Here is a 20,247-nt window from a genome sequence, read left to right on the forward strand (position 1 = left end):
GTTGGGTCTTCGCTGCTGTGCGTGGGCTTCTCATTGTGGTGGCCTCCCCCGCTGCAGAGCACGGGATCCAGGCGCGTGGGCCTCAGCAGCTGTGGCGCGCGGGCTCCAGAGCGCAGGCTCAGCGGCCGCGGCACACGGGCCCAGTTGCTTCACAGCACGTGGGATCCTCCCGGACCAGGGCTCAAACCCGCGTCCCCCGCACTGACAGGTGGACTCACAACCACTGCGCCACCAGGGAAGCCCCCTGGTGGAAGATTATGTGTTTTCTTTTTTGTTGTTTTAAAGATTTATTTTTTATTTATTTTTGGCCGTGTCGGGTCTTAGTTGCGGCACGCGGGATCTTCGTTGTGGTGTGAGGGCTTCTCTCTAGTTGTGACGGGCGCGCTTCAGGGCGTGTGGGCTCTGTAGTTTGCAGCACGCGGGCTCTAGTTGAGGCATGCGAGCTCTGTAGTTGTGGCACGCGGGCTTAGTTGCCCTGTGGCATGTGGGATCTTAGTTCCCTGACCAGGGATCGAACCTGCATCCCCTGCATTGCAGGGTGGATTCTTTACCACTGGACCACCAGGCAAGTCCCAGATTATGTGTTTTCCGTTGACTAATTCTGGACGCTTTTCATCAAATGAGTCCAATTAGACCAGATTCATCAGTTAGTCTAATTGGGAGCAGTACTTGTTGGAATTAATTGTTTGGTTTTCTGGAAAGAGCTCATAATGGAGAACTCCCTTCCAATCCCACCACATATGCAACATCACCTTCTTTGGATGAAGACTGGCCTTTGGTGTGGTTGGTGGTGGTTCATTTTGCTTGCCCCACGATCTCTTCTGTTCCACATTGTTATACAGTATCCATTTTTCATCGCCCATTACAATTTGTTTTAAAAACAGAACGTTTTCATTACCTTTCAGTAGAGGATTGCCTGCGGAAATATGGTCAGAAGGTTTTTTTCACTTAACTTATGTGGAACCCAAACATCAAAGCAAGTCACATAACCAAGCTGGTGCAAATGATTTTCATCGCTTGATTTGGCTATTTTGAGTATGTTGGCTATCTCCCGTGTAGTATAACATTGATTGTTCTCAATTATTGTTTCGATTCGATCGCTATCAATTTCAACCAGTCTACCTGACCGTGGAGCATCATCCAGCGAGAAATCTCCGGCACGAAACTTCGCAAACCACTTCTGACACATCTGATCAGTCACGGCACCTTTTCCATACACTGCACAAATCTTTTTGTGTGTTTCAGTTGCTTTTTTTTTTTTTTTTTTTTTTTGCGGTACGCGGGCCTCTCACTGTTGTGGCCTCTCCCGTTGCGGAGCACAGGCTCCGGACGCGCAGGCTCAGCGGCCATGGCTCACGGGCCTAGCCGCTCCGCGGCATGTGGGATCCTCCGGGACCAGGGCACGAACCTGTGTCCCCTGCATCGGCAGGCGGACTCTCAACCACTGCACCACCAGGGAAGCCCTCAGCTGCATTTTTACCTTTCTTGAAATAATAAAGCATAATATGCCGAAAATGCTGCTTTTTTTTCTTCCATCTTCAATATTAAAATGGCTACACAAATTTTGATGTCTTTTTTTTAAATGCACGCTGATATGACAGCTGTCACATACAATCTAACAAAATTGTTTTGAATGAAGTTAAAGACAACTAAGTGCTACTAGAGCCATCTTATGGGAAAAAAATGAATTTTTGGCCCACCCAATAATTGCATACTGGTTTTAGATCTTGAAAGAAAGTTCCACCCGGAAGGAGCAGTTAGGTGTTTCTCAAATATGTAGTGAATGAATGAGTGAGCGAATGAATGAGTGAGTGAATGAATGAGTGAGTGAATGAGTGAACCAACAGATAGATGGACAGAGGCTACTGAGAGACTGTCAGGGAGATGCTGGAGGGACTTTCATGGCAGCCTACAAACAGCAGTCCTGGAGGAAGCAATGTTTAGTCACCCATTTGACACAGGAAGAGACTGTCTAGATTCACATCTGGTGCTTTTTTCTCCTAAGACCACAGCTGCCTCTGAAACAAAGACCGACAATTGCCGCCAGCACATGCTTCATCATTTTTACTTCCTTTGAATGTTCTTCAATGGGTTTTCTTTTCAAACTGCCTAAGCATGCACTCTTGGTGTGCCCAGGCGCATGGCTGGGGAAGGGATGGGAAGAGCTTCTCCCTCGCCCCCCGCCACACTCCCCGTGACTCAGACAGTTTGGAGCAGACCCCTCTCACTCTCTGCGTGGGGGAATCTGTCTACATTTTATATATTTTCTACAAAAATCACACCACACTTTGCAATTTCATCCTTTTGGATCCTACAAAAATCACATCACGCTTTGGATTTTGTCCTCCAGGGTCTGTTTTGTGAAAAACGTCATCATATTTTACATCCAAAGACCCCTTAACTTCTCCCTACCTTCCCTCTATTTGCTTTGTTCCCAGGATTCCGCCTCATATCTGTGGACATTGAGAGTCCTGCCCTGGGTTGACCTCAGGGGGTTTGCCCCATGAGGGAGAGGATCATGGCTTTTAAAGACGCCCAGATCAGTTGGCAAAAAAGGCTGGAATATGGAGCAACCCCGAGGAAAACAGCTTGGCAGTTCCTCAAAAGAGTAAACGTAGAGTTGCTATAGGATCCCATAATTCCACTCTTTTATGTATAGACCCCAAAGAATTGAAAGCAGGTATTCAAGCCCGAACTTATACACGAGTGTTTTCAGCAACGCTATTCACAATCACCAAAAGGAGTACACAATCCAAATGTCCATGGACAGATGAATGGATGAGGAAACTATGGTCTAGCCGCACGGTGAAATATTACTCAGCCATAAAAAGGAATGAAGCACTGACACATGCTACAATATGGATGAACCGTGAAAACATCGTGCTGAGTGAAAGAAACCAGACACAAAAGTCCACATAGTATATGAAATTTCAATTTCTATGAAATGTCCAGAACAGGCAAATCCATAGAGACGGAAAGCAGAGTAGACATTATTAGGGCTGGAGGAGGGGGGACTGGGGAGTGACGGCTAATGAGCATTGGGTTTCCTTTTGGGGTGATGGGTATGTTCTGGAACTAGATAGAGATGGTCCTTGAACAGCGCTGTGAATGTATTAAATGTCACTGAATTGTTCACTTTAAAATGGTGAATTTTATGTTATGTGAACTTTACATCAATAAGAAACCAAAAAATTGGGGTGATCCTCATGGCAGCCAGCAAGGAGGGAGGTGCTGTCCCTGCCAATACAGGCAACCACTGGGCATTAGCAGTTCTGACATTTGTCTGGGCGTGTGGTCAGCAAAGACGCCCCTTCTCAGGTACCTGTTGGCTGCCTGCATTGCTTTCCTCCAGATCCCTTGCTTGTACACACTTCTCAGCTGATGCTCCAGGATGGGGGTAATCTCCTCATTCTACAAATGAGGAAACTGAGATTCCAAGGGCTGAAGTGAATATTGTAAGATCACCCGTGTGGTCCTCCCATCACATCACGAACTTGGGACTTTATTTTTAGGAGGAGCAGGCCAACAGGAAACCTCAATGACAGACTCCCAGTGTCCCAGAACGATGGAAACAGTGCAGTGAACGTTTGTGGGCTTCGAAGCATGCTGGTGCTGATTCGCAGAAGGCTGGTACCAGATACTACCATTCTCCCATTTTATAAATGAGGAAAATAAGGCTCAGATAGGTGGATCACTCACCCCAGGTGACACAGCACAGGGAGGACATATTTGGACTGAGGACTCAAACCCTCAAGTTCTGCTTTGCTCTGAGCTGCCTCTGGGCAAAGCAAATGATCAAGATGTGGACACTGAAATCCTGAAGTTGAAACCTCAAATCTCACACCTGGACCAGGAATTCCAGGAACTGGGAGGTGGTGCTCCCACAAGTCCAAACAGAGGAATCTCTGGAGAAAAATCAAGCAAAGAAAAGCTCAGCTCATGAGGTCCCCCTCCTTGGGTCCTGAAGCAAGCAGCTGGTGTCAGATTCATCGTGGAGCTGCAATTCCTCAGTGTCAAAGTTCTCAGGGCGGTGAGCATGGGCTTGGTGGGAAATAGGAATGGTGCGTATGCATGCATGTGTGTGTGTGCACGTGTGTGCGCGCATCTGTGTCTATATATATACATGTGTTTTTGAGCCTGCACGTGCACACATGTGTCTTTGTATGTGTGTACGTATGCATGTATATGCACACATGTGTGTATATATGGGGAGCTTCAAAACCAGATGAGAGGGCTTCCCTGGTGGCGCAGTGGCTGAGAGTCCGCCTGCCGATGCAGGGGACACGGGTTCGTGCCCCGGTCCGGGAAGATCCCACATGCCGCAGAGGGGCTGGGCCCGTGAGCCGTGGCAGCTGAGCCTGCACGTCCGGAGCCTGTGCTCCGCAGCGGGAGAGGCCGCAACAGTGAGAGGCCCGCGAACCGCAAAAAAAAAAACAAAAAACAGATGAGATCAACTGGAAATCCTGGTATTTAGTGTGAGTCTGCAGTCAGGCTCCCAGGCCTCAGTTTCTCCACTGGGAAATGGGCCAGTTTCTGCTGGATGTGAAGATTAGAGTCCAGAGAGACCACTGTCTATCAGAAGATTTGTCACAGTATATAGTCTGAGCTACAGGATGCGAAGTTGACACCTGTGATCTCCTTTGATTCTCAAAGCAAACCCAAGGCTCAGTTTATCATCCACGTTTTCATAGACAATGAATTTTCGTCACTCTAAAATCATGCAAGCAAAGCTTTCAAACCACACAGAAATGTATGAGGTAAACAGGAAAAATTCCACCCGCAGCTCAGCCCACTTCCCAAGGAACCCCTGTTGATAGGTGGGTGTGGAGTTTTCCAGATTTTGTCTGTGACGGTGCATGGTGCAGGTATATATTTTGAGTTTGTATCTCTATTTCCATATAGTTCAATACAGTGTATTAAAACAGCGATGTATGGGAATTCCCTGTCGGTCCACTGGTTAGGACTCTGCACTTTCACTGCCGCAGACCTGGGTTCGATCTCTGGGTGGGGAACTAAGATCCCACAAGCCGTGCAGCACGGCCAAAAATTCAAACAAACAAAAACACTGCAATGTAAATACTGGAGAAAAGTGGCTTTTCAATTAATGGTACATCTTGGACTCCCCGAGCTCGTACATCATCATCCAATGTTATGGATGAAGGAGATGGAGTCCCAGAGGTCATGGGGCTTGCTAAAGGTCACCCACTGTCGCGCCCCCGGTCTAGGACTTGACTTGGGTCTGCCTGTCCCACCCCCAAAGCGGGTCTTCTTCAGACACTGTACAAAATACACTTGTTCGGGCTTCCCTGGTGGCGCAGTGGTTGAGAGTCCGCCTGCCGATGCAGGGGACACGGATTCGTGCCCTGGTCCGGGAGGATCCCACATGCCGCGGAGCAGCTGAACCCGTGAGCCATGTCTGCTGAGCCTGCGTGTCCGGAGCCTGTGCTCCGCAACAGGAGAGGCCACAGCAGTGAGAGGCCCATGTATCGCAAAAAAAAAAAAAAAAAAAATACACTTGTTCATTGTCCTTTCATGAAACACTCATTCAATGCTGGGGGTTTAAAGACAAGAAGGCCCAGGTGAAGGAGCTCTCAACCCAGGTGAGACAGGGCCAGGCTTGGACGCCCCAAGACAGGGGTGTAAGGGACAGACCTGGGGAAGCCAGAGGGGCAGCAGGGCCTCTGTCAGGGAGAGCAGGGCGGGCTGCCTGGAGGAGGAGACATGGGAAGTGGGCCTTGAAGGTTGAATGGAGGTCCGGCAGGCATAGTGGAGCCTGGGGGCAGGGTGGAGAGTCACCCCCACTGATGGCCAGCTGCACAGCTTAGGAGTTTCCCTAACACTTGACATCCAGGAGTAGGAGCCAATACTTGGCCCCAGGCCTCAACCATAAGTCCCAACAACAGGCTCAAAAGTTTGCTGCCTGGGCTTCCCTGGTGGTGCAGTGGTTGGGGGTCCACCTGCCGATGTAGGGGACACGGGTTCGTGCCCCGGTCCGGGAAGATCCCACATGCCGCGGAGCAGCTAAGCCCGTGAGCCATGGCCGCTGGGCCTGCGCGTCCGGAGCCTGTGCTCCGCCATGGGAGAGGCCGCAGCAGTGAGAAGCCCATGTACCGAAAAAAAAAAAGTTTGCTGCCTGCTGCAGCACAGTGCCAGCCCTACCCAGATGGGGAAACTGAGGCTCGAGCAGGCACTGAGACTTTGGAGAACTCATTGTGCAGCCTGAGACCGGGCTCTTCCCCTTTCTGGGCCTCAGTTTCCCCATCTGTACAATAGGACAGGACAGCTGGCAGAGTCATGTTTGCCTCCAGCCCCAACAATAACTGTCACCACTGCTCCTCCCCTCCGACTGTCCCCATGCCCCAAACACATGGGAGTTTGACAAGTTACCCCTGTCCTAGGGGCTGGACCCTAGGCCTCAGCCCCTCCTCAGTGGGAGGGGGGCAGTTTGGGGGTGTGACCCCACCCTCGGGCTGGCCAGGGAGGGGTGAGGAGGGCACACAGTGAAGGGGGTTACGGATCCTCAAGGACAACGCCTACTTCACAGGTGGGGAAACTGAGGCCCAAGAGGACAGAATATGGAAGGATCAGTAACAAAACCAGTCCCTCTAAACCCTCTCTAGGAGTGGTCCTGGATTACCCTGCAAATCGGCTGTACCATTTCACTGGAGGAAACCAGGCACATTGTCCCACCACCTGCTGTGGCAGGCTCCCCTTCCCCTCCCCCCAACTCCCAGCTGGTGCATATCCAGCCCTTATGATGCCCCTTGGGTGGGTGTTGGCCAATTACTGGATAGAGGGGGAAGTCAAGGCCTGGAGAGGCAGGGTCCCCTGCCCAGGCCGATGGGCCTCCTGGGAAAACAAGGTCACCTGCTGCAGCTGTGCTGGCTCCAGGACAGTCAAAATTGGAGGGAGGGCGTGACGGGGTTAGAGGGATCTGGGGGTAGAAGAGAGGGGTGGCAGCTGGACCTGTGTCCTGAATATAGTGCAAGGACATGGTCCGGAGGGGTCAGGGCTGCAGGTTCTGGTTTGCAGTGGAGCGCTTCCCAGGGTCCACAGCTCCACTACGCCCTGGCGAGGCAGGCATGGCTGGGGAAACAGGGGAACCCCCAGGGTTGACCCCAAAGTCGGATGACACAGGAACACTGGAGGGAGGCAGTGAGGTGGGGAGACCCCAGAAATGCCATTTGAAGGGCTTTATCCACAAAGGTGTTCTAACTGGGGCCAAAGTTTCGGGATAACCCATATGGCTACGGATGGGGAACTTGTGAGATAAATGACAGTCCAAGACATTGTTATACATAAATGTTTTTTGGAAAGTTAAGTGGAAAAAAGCAAAAGGCAAAACAGAATGTGAAGTATAATTTTCATTTTTAAGAAGGTCTGTATCTAAAATACGCCGATATATAAAATCATCTAGGGACTTGCCCGGTGGTCCAGTGGTTAAGACTCCATGCTTCCACTGCAGGGGGCGCAGGTTTGATCCCTGGGAAACTAAGAGCCCACATGCTGCGTGGCCAAAAATAAAGAAAATAAAATAATCTACACATAGGGACCTGATACCTGAGTGCTGTGGGTCGTGGAAAATTATCTTCCCACAGAACACACTTCTGTACCTTCTGACTTTAGCCAGGCATTACTTATTCACAAACAGTACTTGAAATCAAACTCATGTGGAAAGACAGTTGAGATGACGAGGAAGCAAGTCTCTAGGCGGCATGCATGGTAAGCCTTAAATTATTAAATTTATTTTTTATTATTTTTACATGGGAGTGGGAAAGAGGGGAAACCTCTGTGCTTTGTTCCGCGTATATCTGGGTCTTGCATTTTCAAAAATCTTTTACAAAAGAAAATGTACTCATGTTGCTTGAATGGGCAGGTTTGCATGTATTACGTGTGCATGTTATGTAGGTCCGTGTGCAGGCATAGCAAAGGCCTGCTTTAACACTGGAGACTGGAGCTCCTCCGGCAGCACCCTCTGCCTCTCACGGTCCTGGTCCAGAAGGTTTCCAGGGAGAGGAGAGGCTGTGGGGGGAGGACGTGGAGGCGAGGGGCCCTCCAGGCTGAGAATGGTATGTTCAGGTTCCAGTTAGCCCTAAATGACAAGGTAGCAGAGGAAGAAATCCTTCCCAAATCGCAGAGGGGAAACTGAGGCCTGAGGTGGAGAGACCTGCCGGAGGTCAAAGCCTGAACAGTGTCCTGGGCTGGAGAACCTCATTCTGTGTGCCTTTGTCTAAGTGACCTTCCCCAGCCCTGCACAGTGATAAAGGAGAGCTGGGAAGGGGGTCTCCCAAGAGGGAGGAGGAGAATGGGTGGGGTCCTTATAGGTTCTGAGCAACTTTCTCAGGGAGCGGCACTAAAGCTCATGGTCAGACACCAACCTCCAGGGCTCTGGTGAAGATGACAGCAAATGTGTGGGAGGTTCTTGGATGACAAGAGCTCCCATCACGATCATATGGGTCCTCATCACTCCTGAGTGTCCTCTGGGACACAGTGAGAGGAGAGGTTCAGGGGTCTGACACCAGCTTCCCAAGAGGCCCTGTCTCCTCCTTCCCCCCCTTTCTTGCTGACAAAGGCCCCCCAAACCCTTCCTGGGCTCCCTGCTACCCCGGGCACAACCATATCCCAGGCTCCTGCCCATTACACTGTGCTCAGGTGGAGGTCCCTGCAGGTCCTGTAGGTGCCAGGCTTGCCCACCTATGTGCTCTTTACCCTCCCTCCTCACCAGAAGGGCCAAGGGGCTGCTGATGGAGGAATCATACACAGGCTGGGCAGAATATGGGAACAGCCTGGAGCTTTGAAGATGTCCCACAGGCCAGCTCCTAACTCAGGGAGAAGCCCAGGTGGGCCTTGGTCTAACTCTGGCAGCTCTAACCCCGACCCTGAGATCAGGGAAGGCCTTGAGGTGGGCAGCTCAGGTAAAGCGCCCATGTCCCGACACCCTCTCAAAGGCAGATTTCTGTACCCAGCAATAAACCCCCCTCTCTACAGAAAACAGAGTGGACCCACCCACTATGTTTGGCCCTTATCACTACCTGCTTTCTGGCACCCTCTAGGCTTTCCCAGTGACTTACCAGGCCCCCCAGCTGCAGCAAGCCAGTCAGAAAGGCCCCCGCAGGCAGAGGGCATGCCTGGGAGGCAGGAGTGTTTACGATCTGGCTCCACGTTGGCCCTACAACGTCTACCATGTGTTCCCCAACCAGTCTGATTTAAAAACACATCAACGGATACCATGGAAAATTAGGTTTCCTCTACATTTATTTCAACTGCTAAATGATTAACAACATTCACAACTTCTTAGATTAAAAAAAAAGAAACAAAACCCAAAGCTTCCATTTTGTAACATCACAAACGTCTTCTAGGTTTTACCAAGGACCAAAAACGCTAAATTTCTCTATATGATTTCCAGTGATGGAAACAAGGCAGAGACAGTAAGCACCCAAAGTGGTGAGTTAGCACTTTCCGGATGCCTGTCGTCCTCATGGAAGAGACCCTGGAACTAGAATGACAGAAAAGACACTGTGACTTTGACAAGGCTATGCAACCGCACATCACACTTGCTCTCACACGTGCTCTCCGCAGAGTGGCCTCTGCTGGAGAGGGCAAGGGCGGGCACAGAGGGCCAGCACGCTGGTCCCCAGCCGACAGCTGGCACAGGGACGCACCACCACGCTCCTCCCCGGCCCACGCAACACCTTCACTGCCTCAATGCCAACTCCACAGAAGCGCCACCTGAGTGCTTACAGGACTTTCCAGGCTCAAGAAGTAGGTGCTCCCTTTGACGACTGCCAAAGGCTCACAGTGTCAGCTCAAAGCAGGACACCCCCAGGAGGAGGAGTGGCCGGAGGCTGTGGGAACAGGGCTCAAAACCTGGGAATTCCTAAAGTATTTTACTTATAAATAAAAGCAAAGGAAAGCCAAGAATGAGTATACTAGGACAAAGCGAATATGATGCTTGAAAAAAGAGCCAGGACCCATGCTGGGGGGTGCACACCTCACTCAGCACCAAAGGGTGCTCTGTGAAAGGCCATGCGGGATCAAGGCCCTGTTCTCAGAGTTCTATCCCTTTACCTGATCCCCAGCCAACATGGAAGGCTGTTGGAAAGATTAGAAAAAAAACCCATAGCTGTGGTTCCCCCAAACCACACCACCCCTGCAGGCTATTTCAACTCTGCTGAAGAACCTCCAGCATGTCCGTGGCCATAAAGATCTGCCAGTTGCCAAAGCAACAAAAGTGACCAGAAGCAAGCAGGGCCCTGGGGACTACCCGTGGCATGAAGAAGGGCAACATCAGGCGGGCACGTGAGATGCTGGCACAGGCCCGTGACGCTGTGCTGGTGAGCGTGGGCCAGACAGACAAGACAGATCCAGAGGAGCCTGGGACTACAGCCCAGGAGGTCTCGGGCTTTGAGAAAGCAAGGATTTCATAACAGCCAATACAAGTGGCTGACAGGGTAACTCACTGCTGTGTCCCCCAAGCTTATAGTATCAGCAGGATCCTGTTTTCCAGATTTTAGCATGTATTTAAAACTTCAACACTGCTGCTTTGTGAGGAAGGGCTGAGAGATTCCCACAGCCTGAGAATTTCGCATGTAGTTGCAAGAGGCAGAGTGCGAGAAGCTGGAAGGGGCGGCAATCATACGCCTTGAAATAGCAAACAGCTGCAGAGCCCACCCCAAGAGGATCCTTTCTGCTCTGTACAAAGGCCCTAATAAAACAATTCTTTACACTGCCACACATGCAAAATATGAAGAGTCTTGAAGAGTTTACACCTCCCACCCCTTTGTAGGAGAGACTCCATATGTGGTTTAAGAAAAAAAAACTAGTTTGCTTTGTGGATTCTAAGAGACACGTAAATTTGGGGAAAGTTTCATCGGTGTAATGATTACTCCCCCCTGAATACAGCTGCTGAATACATTGCTGAAATTTCGTCAAGTCTCTTGGGATGCATTTAAGAGATGAGACTCCATAAATAACACGTTCATCGAATCCAGTACCTCCACTTGTTTAAAGAGCTTCAGCACTCCAGCCGACAGCTGTGGTACCAAAGCACAGACCTCATTATTACTGATTTATATTCCCTATTTAAATTTGAGAAGATATGATCTGTGACTGTTTCGGTATCAAGTTTGCAAGCAGATCACTTTTAGAGAGCAATGTGTCCCAGGACAGAAAAACCGACAGGAGCTGGTTCCTGAGCACTTAAAGGGTGCTGGTGCTTTCAAGGGCAGCCCCACCTTCTGAGCGGAACCAGGGGAGACTTGGAGAAGACTTGCTGCCAAAAGCATTTGGAAGAGGGTGAAAGGCAAAAGCAGATTGGAAATGGTGCGTTCTTTTTTTAAGAAAAAGAAAAGCCAGCGGGTGGAACCTCCGCACCAGAAACTGCAGAGATGTTTGTTTTTCGTGTACACACCAAACCTACTTGGGCACTGGTTCCAGGGCAGATCCGGGACAGAGGTGGCGTTTTAAGAGTAATTGCTGCTTCAAGCCTTATCTTTCTCACCAATGGTTTTCATCTATTCAGGGAGAGAACGATTTTGTTCAAAACTGAGAGGTGAGGAGAAAGATAGGAGAAAGATAGGATATTTATAGGCCAAAGGCCCCTCAGAAGGAAAAGGATTTGAAGACCCTCAGAAAGGGATGAGGCAGAGTGGCATCCTCTGCAGCACCAGCTTCCAGGTCACCCTTACACTCGTAAGACACCAGGCCACTCCCGTGGTGGCTTGTTTCCACAAGATGGCCACGTACAGTCGCACCTGGGAGCCCAGTGCAGAGGCCGCACCATGGGCTGCGTGCAGTGGCGCTTGGCGAGCATGGGGCTCTTTCCTTCAGCCTGGAAGGTGACAGGTGGGACACATCCACATCCAAACTCCTTTTGTTTCCCTCACAAAATTTTATGATCTTTTGGGGGGAGTGATATTTTGATGTTTGGGTTTTGAGGAGTGGGGCACACTAACTTTTCTGGAGGAAGCTTCTCTGTGTACCAGAACATCAGCTTAGGCAGAATGTCCCCCACACTAGCTCACATACGTACCTATTTGTTGGCCCGTTTGTGTCTGTACATCTGCATCATCCTCTGACGGAACACGTCAAACGTGTCTTCTTTGTGCTCCTGCCCGTCGGCACCCAACCCCTCCCCTTCCGAGGCAGTTCCCCTAAGGAGCAAAATGGAGAGTTAGCCACACCTGAGCCCAGAGCCCGGCCACCAGGAGATGGAAAACAGCCTGAGTCATCTGAGTGGGACAGAGGTATGAGGGACACACAACAGTGACAGCAAGGGAGGGGGAAAATAAAGACACAGTTCACAGTGGGGAACAAGGGCTACTCACCCGTGCAGGCAGGCGAACTTTCTGAGAAGTGTGCTCAGAAGCCAGCCCCTGATTACAGCAGAAAGCCTCCCCAGCAGGTGCTAAGCTCAATTTTAACTGAAATGCTTGCTGGCTGCTAATGGGGCTTAAGAAACTCTGGGCCGTGCTCTACCCTGGCTAGTCTGCATGTGGGCTCCTGGAAAAGGGAAGTGGCTCTTAGCGTAACTACCCAGCATTACCACTCAAGCTTTTATGATAATAATGAATGTGGCCAAATGCCAGGGACCAAGTCTATGCAAGTGCAGCAAGGAGCTGTATGAACACCTGCATATATAAATGATCTGCTATAAGCCATGTTCGACATGAAGGAAACCAAGGATCAGGCTGCAGGTCAAAGGACTTAGGACCAGAATCCCACAGAAAGCCTCATCTCCCCAGGCACGGTTGCCCATCCCCACCCCTGGCCCCCAGCGCCCACTGCGTACACACTGACGGGCTCCCTGATGCCCTTCCCACAGGAGCCCAGGCCGTGGCCCTCCTTCCAGCCCATCTTCTGTAGCATCTGGAACCCCAGGTTCTTGTCGGTCAGTTTCTGCTGGGCGAAATCAAAGTCCTGGGGTTTCTGAGGAGAGAGAAGAGTGTGGCACGTGAGGTGCAGCAAAGCCCCTGGAGCAAGGGTCTGCCCTGGGTTACACCTGGACATGGTCCAGTACTAACACCCTTAATGCCTCCCTGACTCCACAGATGCTCAAGATCAAGCCATGGTCCTGGCAATATTCCCTGGGTGGGTTCAGACCTCTAAAGGTTGGAGGTCACCAGCCTGAGGTATCCCCACAGAACCACACCAGACCAGCCTCTCAGGCTTCACCATGACCACTCTTGTTGCAGTGTTGAGACTGTGAATTAAACTTTGTGAGGGGATGGTGGGTCCTGGGGCCAAAGGGTGAGTAGGAAGAGCCCAGAGTGGAGACCTGGATAAAGAGAGTGGCCCTGTGATGACCAAAGGGCATATCCCAGGCTGAGGGACACAGGGCACAGGACTTGAGGCAGGAAGGCCCCTGGAGTGCAGGAGTCAGAGGGGCAGCAGGGCTAAGGCAGGAGGGATCCAGAAAGGCAGTGGAGAGAGGCTGTACAGAAAAATCGGCTCAAAGGGTCCTCCCTATTTGACCCCCACTCCTCTCCCACTGCTTCATTAATTCCCATGGGCTTCCAAAACTCTGAGCAGTGGCCCTATCCTGGAAGCTTCCCTGGCTGCCCTCAGGCATTACTCAGCAAACCTGACTGACCTATGTGTCTGTCTGGTCCTTCCCAGGTCTGGAGCTCTGAGAGCTCCCCAAGGGCAGGGACCGGGTTTCACTTGGACTCTGGGGTCCATGTCTAGCACAGAGCAGACCTCACTGAGAGCCAGTGCAGCTGGGAAGAAGGATGGGGCCTGGGAAAGACCTTGTGGGTGGAAAGGTAAGAAGCCCTAGAGGAAGTCTGGGCTCCAGAGCTGACTGTGGGAAGACAAATTAAAAAGCCTAGAGGCCTCTGGAGGAGGAGCCTGCCCAGTGTGAGCAAAGGGGATTTCCATTCACTCATGAATATTCATCAGCACCCACAGTGTGCTGGAACCGCTGGGCAGCTGGGGGCTCAGAGTCCCTGCCGCCTGAGCCTATTTCTTTAATCCGTTTACTAAACACTGAACACAGCCTGTCCCCAGGGCCTCACATGCTCCCAGGGAGAAGGTTCCTCTATCCTGATCAAGGCAGCTGGGAGTAGTGGAGAGGGTCTGAGCAGGGGACAAGTGTGGGAGGGGAAGAGGATGGGGAAGGCAGAGGGAAGGCTGGCCACGGGTCCCCAAATGGCAGGCTTGCCTCCTCCTTCGGGAAAGCTGTTCAGGTGGGAGCAACAGGAGGAACAGGGGTCCACTCAGCTGGACAGATCTTTGTGAGTGTTCAACTGTGTCTAAGAATCACCCTGCCTGGTTTCCTGGGGCTGGAGCAAAGCCATGCACCATAGGCCAGGCTGAGGTGTGCACAGAGAGCTGCAGGGGAGACCTCCTCCCTGCCTGCAGTCACCCCAAAGAGAGACCCATGTTTGCAGGACACCAGCTGGCTGCACACCGGGTTAACATACATTTCATTTAATCCTCAAGGTATCTCCTACCTGCAGGATAGGTGCAACTGCCCCACTTTACAGATGTACAAAACCTCAGGATTCACATGCCAAGATCAGATGGCCAGGCTGAGCCTGAAAAGGCTGCCTTCTCACCAGGCTTTGCCTCACACAGGCCACCAGATGGGTACCCGGGTGCTGGGTCAGCTTAAAACCCAACACAGCTGTTAAGACCATAAGCTTCGGGTACAGGAAGGTCCCTGCTCTCAGCTGTAACTGGGGTCACACTGATGCTTCATTTGGCCATTGATAATGATGCAATGCACTCAGAACAGGTCTGAGCCACAACTTGGGCTTTGCTCACCCCCTGACACCAGCAGAGACCTCGCCTGGTTCCCCACTCACCTCCCTGACCTCTAGAGACCTGTGATGTCCCCACATGTATCCCAGGTGAGCTTGTGTAGCCTCACCTGCCCCGACATGTGTCAGCCCAGCTGTCTGGAGTGTGCCCCGGTCTCCTTCCAATGACCTGCTCCCAAAGGGGCTCCCCATTTCAGTCAATGGCAGCTCCATTCTCTTAACTGTCCAGGCTGACAACCCTGGAGTCACCCTGGGCTCTTGGCTTTCTCTGTTCCACATCCAATCCATGATCAAGTCCCACCAACTCCACCTTCACCTCTCCTGGACCCCCGGCTCTGCCTCGCCCCGCACCCCACAGGCTGCTCTCAACACAGCTACCATAGTGGCCATGTCTTCCACCCAAATCCCCACCGTGGTTCTCCAATGCCTCTCCCAGAGAAAGGGCCACAGTGCTGACATCCATCGACAAGCCCTATGTGACCTGGGTGCTTGCCACCTCTACTTCCTCACCCCATCACTCCATTCTAGGCACAAAGGGCTCCCTGCTGACCTGTGACTGATTTGGGGCTTCTCCTAGGCCTCCCTGCTTAAAGGGTACCCCCCAACCCACCTTATTGCTTGCCTCCCTTTGACCTGCTTCTCTGCACCCACAGCACCCACCATTCCCGGTCCTGCACATTTCTATTGCTGCCAGCCCCGCTCATGGCTGCCTCTAGGTGGGCAGATGGAGCTGGGAGCACAAGAGGTGCTGACCAGTTAATAAACACACATGCGTACGCACATGCGCTCAGCTTACTAGCAAAGTAGCACACTCTTTTAACCACAATTATAGTCTACTAAATCTGAACTTCTCATTGGCTGAGACATTATCTTGTTCATCTCTCCAATCCATTGCACATATCAGGCCTCACACATCCGTTAAGTAGACTAATTACTCCCTCTTGTGGTTTTGGGCAATGCAAAACACTTTTAAGAAGTCCCGGGAGAGAAAAGGCTGTGTGTTGTGCTTTGTATGCTGACACCTGCCCTGAAGTATGAGTATAGCTTAGTCACGCCAGTGCCCTTTGGAACTCTGGCAAACTCTGACTACGTCACACGTGAGGACTCACAGCCACACTCACCTTCTTCTTGGTCACGGGACGACCCCGAGGCCTGTCATAGGCAATTCGAACTGGTTCGTGAACTGGAAGACAAAAGAAATGTATATATACACATATATGTACTTTCCCCAAATTATTTAGAGGATGAGGGTGCTGCAGTTTTGGCTTATAGCCCCTCTGCAGACAGAAGGTGGCTAGGAGCTGCACCACAGGGCCAGCCATTTGGCCCTGACTCCTCTCAGGAATCTTGTGACCCACGGAGTGCAGAGGCAGAACAGAGGCTCAACTGAGAGCTGCCTCGCTATGGGAGAGTCTACCTAAGCGTGACTCCCACGTTTATGACGAAGGACCTGACACGTGGATCATGTTCCATGACTGCAGGAATACATTTTGCTTCAACAAATGAGCTATTTGCAACACTGTGCCCTCCTCATGTCCCTGTGACTGTTCCATAGATAGAGAAGTAAAGTCCACTCAGAACTTTCTAGTAAAAACAACCATGCTTCTCATACACAGCACCACATCATGTTATTATTATTGTTATTATTATATTTGACAAAGGAGAGATCAGCAGGTCTGGTACTATCTCATCAACCACCCTATCAAAATAACTGAGAGCTTCTAAAGTAGAAAGAATTCCGCTTTCCCCCCATAAAAGCCATCTTAACAAGCATTCTGATGTGCTGCCATACTCTGATAAGTTCTGAAGGACATAAGAGTTTAGTAGAACAGTTAGAAATCCATTGCAACACCAAGGTTTCCAAACACAAACCACGAGAACTGTTCCTTTAGCAGGAGAAACTATACTGACACTGCTGGGTGTGAATATGATGGTCTCAATAACGTAGAACACACAGGCTCTCCGCACACAATGGAGCCCTGTTCACCAAAACCACCTGCCACACAAGCATTGCAGCAACAGCCCCACACAGGCCCGGCTGTGTGGAAACCTGGGTGGGCAGCGAGCAGCCCAACAAAAGGCGGGACATGATGTGATTCGCCTACTGACAGCCTAGAAAAGGCAAAACCACAAGGCCAGAATGATGGTCAGTGGTTGCCTGGGCTGGGTAGAGGAGAAAACTGCAGAGGGACACAGAGACACTTCTGGGACGAGCTCCAGCTCGGCTGTACTGGGGTGCTCATGCCTATACACCTTTGCCAAAACTCCGTGAACTGTCCACTTGAAAAGGGTGCACCTTTACTGCTGGTAAATTGTACCTCAAGAACCTTGACCCTCCCCACAGGCAGGAAGGAGATGGCCCTCCATGGCCAAGGCTGGCAGAGCATGGATTGCACAGCTCCCACTAACTGCTGCCCAAGACTGATCCCGGTCCGTGTCCTCCTGCCTCATCGTCACTAAGCAGTCATCACTACTCTGGGGTCTTTGGGGAGATGGAGGCACTCAGAAAGCTGGGCACGCCTCAAGATCACAGGCAGGAAACAGCCAAGATGACCCAGGCCCATTCCTTCCACAGCCAGGACTCCCCTGTTGGAAGCTGAGCAATAATGGAAAATAACAAGCAGCATGTGGGGTGCTAGAAGCCAAACGCAGCACCTCCTTAGAGTGCCAACCTCAGACCAACTGGAAACGTCAGTTTCTCATGAACATTTTGGACTGTGTGCAAAACCAATAGGACTATTTTAGGTTAAAAACATAAGACCGAAGAACCCCATGTTGTGTTGGCCCTGGGAGTGTTCTGGAAGGTAATGTCCAGGTTAGCTGGAGTAATCAGAGGCGGAAAGGGTGACGGGGGCCAGTTGGTCATCTTGCACCTGAACTTGGGCTGAGGGCCAGGTAAATTCTTCAAAACAGTCAGACAACGTCTCCACAATTTTTCACGGCCCACAACCGAGCACCATGACTCCTCCTCAGGTGTTAAACAGAAGACCGTGCTGGGGGCACTGTGTCAATAGCCAGGCACTTACCTTTGGGCTCCTGGATGAGACACAGCCTCTTGGGAGCCGGAATCATGCCGACCTTCAGCGACTTGCTGCTGACTCTCTTCCGGGGGAAGCAGGCCCCTGAAGAGGACTGTGACAGGGCAGGCGCACCAGCCGGGCCATCCTCGGCCACCCCACTCAGGAGGCCATCAGCTGGGGGGCTGCCCTCCGAGCCCTCAGACTTGGTCGACCCTCCTGCTGGCCTGGAGGCCCCTCCAGGAGTGGGGGCCTCCTCACTCCCTTCCTCGTCCTCCTCATCCTCCTCCTCGTCCTCGTCTTCCTCAGGCATCACCTCTGGGCTCTCCAGCTCAGCCTTGCGCTGAGAGGGCTCATCCTCAAACTCTCCTTCCCCCTCCATGGGCTCCAGGGGGCTCTCCTGAGAATCGGCGCTCTTGCTGGCAGGAAGGTTCAGCGGAGATGACGTAAAGCAAATCGATGGGCACAGTTCAAATACTTTCTTTCGATAGAATTTGAAAGCTGAACTGTTTTGGTCATGTAGAAACCTGGGATAAAGATGAAATACATTGGTTAACCAGAGGGTTCTCTACAAACATTCGTATTTTCTGAAACTGTCCAAATGGACTTGACAAAGCTGGGGGTGGGACAAAGAAGCGAACACATGACCTCTTTCCACCAGCTGTGGTTGATGGGCAGCTTTACGATGAGATAGAAAGCTTGAAGAGTACTAGTAATTTAACGAAGTAGCCAGAACATAAGAGGCCTTATTGCTTTCTCGGGGAGGGAGCTGGAGGAACAAGGTATGCAGGGACGACCAGAGAACATGCTAGAACGAGCTCTAACACTACAGCCAGGAGATCCGAACTGGGCCTTACCTCATCTCTTTCTGATTACGTCACCGGCCACTCTGGGCCTGCGTGTGCTCACTGTGACTCTCTGGTTCCTCCCATACTCCGGCCATGAGATGGAGAGAGGTGTGTCACCTCCTGCCTCATGTCCTGCAGCAAAGCTGCGTGAACGTGCTGGCAAAAAGGCCTCTCTGAGCCTCGGAGTCCAATGGCCCTAGCCACAGCTTGGAGCTGCGGCTGGTGTGAGAAACCGAAAACACACAAAATTTACTTGGGCCAAAGGAAAGACAGCCCTTGTTCTTGGACAGGACAACTCAGGCTCATAATGAAGTCAATTCTCCCTTAATTAAATATTAATGTATAGAAGTAAAAGCATAATTTTTTTCTGGATCTGAACATGATTCTTAAGTTCATATAGAAACATGAGTATGTAAGACTATCTAGGAAACCCCTGAATAAGATCAACAAGGGGCTCAGTTCCACCAGGTATTACAAGGTGTGTTAGGCCTCTATAGTTAAAACAGTGTGGTACTTGTCTATGGACAGACAGACCAAGAGGAAGGCCAGAAACACAGTATCTGATGAAGGTGGCCTCTCAAATCACTGTGAAAAAGAACAGTCTTTTCAATGAATGGTGTTGGGACAACTGGGCGGCTTTTTACAAAAATATTTAAATTGGATCTATGCTGTACTCTCTGCTCCTGAATAACCCCACACCGATCAGAGATCTAAATGTAAAAACCAAGCCATACAAGTTGTAGAAGAAAATACATAAATGTCTTTATAATCTGAGTGTAGGGAGATTCTTTCTAACTGTAACTCTGTATCCAGGTGCAACGAGATAAAACTGAGAAATTTTACTAGATCAAACGTTTCTGCACTGCAGAACATACCATAAGTAAAGTGAAAAATATCCAACTATGAAGGAAATAGATACAATTACATTACAGGTAAAAGGTCAGAGAAACTAGAAAGAATAAATCCAAAAATCCCAATCGAGAAAAGGGCAAAGATTAAGAACTTCTGCCCTCCAAAAGACACTGCTAGAATGAGAAAACAAGTCACAGACTGGGAGAAATTATCTGCAAACCACACACTTGACAAATAACTTGTATCAAGAATACATAACAAACTCTCAAAATTCATTAATAAGTAAATAAACGACCCAATAAAACAATAGGCCAAAGATTCGAGCAGACACTTCACTAAAGAAATACATAAGCACATGCAAAGATGCTCAGCACTGTTAGTCCTCAGAGAAACACAAATGAGAACCACCCCTCCCCCGCACCAAGAGGGCTAACATGAAGAAGACTGAAACATAAATGAGAACCACAGTGGAACACCCCTCCCCCGCACCAAGAGGGCTAACATGAAGAAGACTGACACTATCAAGTGCTGGTGAAGATGGGGAGGAACCAGAACTCTCACCCAAGCTGCTGGAAATGCAAAACTGTGCCACCACTTAGAAAGACTGTCTGGAAGTTTCTTCAAAAGTTAAACACAGACCCACCATGTGAGCCAGTCTTTCTCTGCCTCAGTATTTTACTGGAGAGAAATAAAAACAGACCTTGTACATGACTGCTCACAGAAGGTTTATCTGAAATCGTCCCAGAATGGAAACATCTCAATGCCATC

The 20,247-nt window shown here is 50.6% G+C and overlaps 1 protein-coding gene across 8 annotated transcripts in view; it reads right to left on the minus strand.

The window, feature by feature from the left end:
- Positions 1 to 9,237: 9,237 nt before the first annotated feature.
- The window catches only part of SUGP2 (SURP and G-patch domain containing 2), a 31,250-nt gene continuing 20,240 nt past the window's right edge, over positions 9,238 to 20,247 (minus strand). For 4 of the 8 annotated variants that reach the window (XM_022558374.3, XM_089905319.1, XM_022558379.3 and 1 more), the window contains exons 7-11: positions 17,789 to 18,306; positions 15,884 to 15,945; positions 12,791 to 12,927; positions 12,032 to 12,152; positions 9,238 to 11,513 (exon numbers count right to left, since the gene is read on the minus strand). In XM_022558374.3, coding sequence (XP_022414082.1) covers positions 12,032 to 12,152; positions 12,791 to 12,927; positions 15,884 to 15,945; positions 17,789 to 18,306 — 838 coding nt within the window. In that variant the 3' untranslated portion in view covers positions 9,238 to 11,513. Of the gene's footprint in view, positions 12,153 to 12,790; positions 12,928 to 15,883; positions 15,946 to 17,788; positions 18,307 to 20,247 lie in introns of all 8 variants that reach the window. The other 4 variants (XR_002642651.3, XR_016391480.1, XM_022558376.3 and 1 more) reach the window with 4 other exon arrangements.

Source organism: Delphinapterus leucas, unplaced genomic scaffold (genome assembly GCF_059928025.1).
Source record: "Delphinapterus leucas isolate spDelLeu-1000000601 "Yukka" unplaced genomic scaffold, BTC_Dleu_Yukka2 spDelLeu_asBTCV2_sq25, whole genome shotgun sequence".
In the NCBI taxonomy this organism is placed as follows: Eukaryota; Metazoa; Chordata; class Mammalia; order Artiodactyla; family Monodontidae; genus Delphinapterus; species Delphinapterus leucas.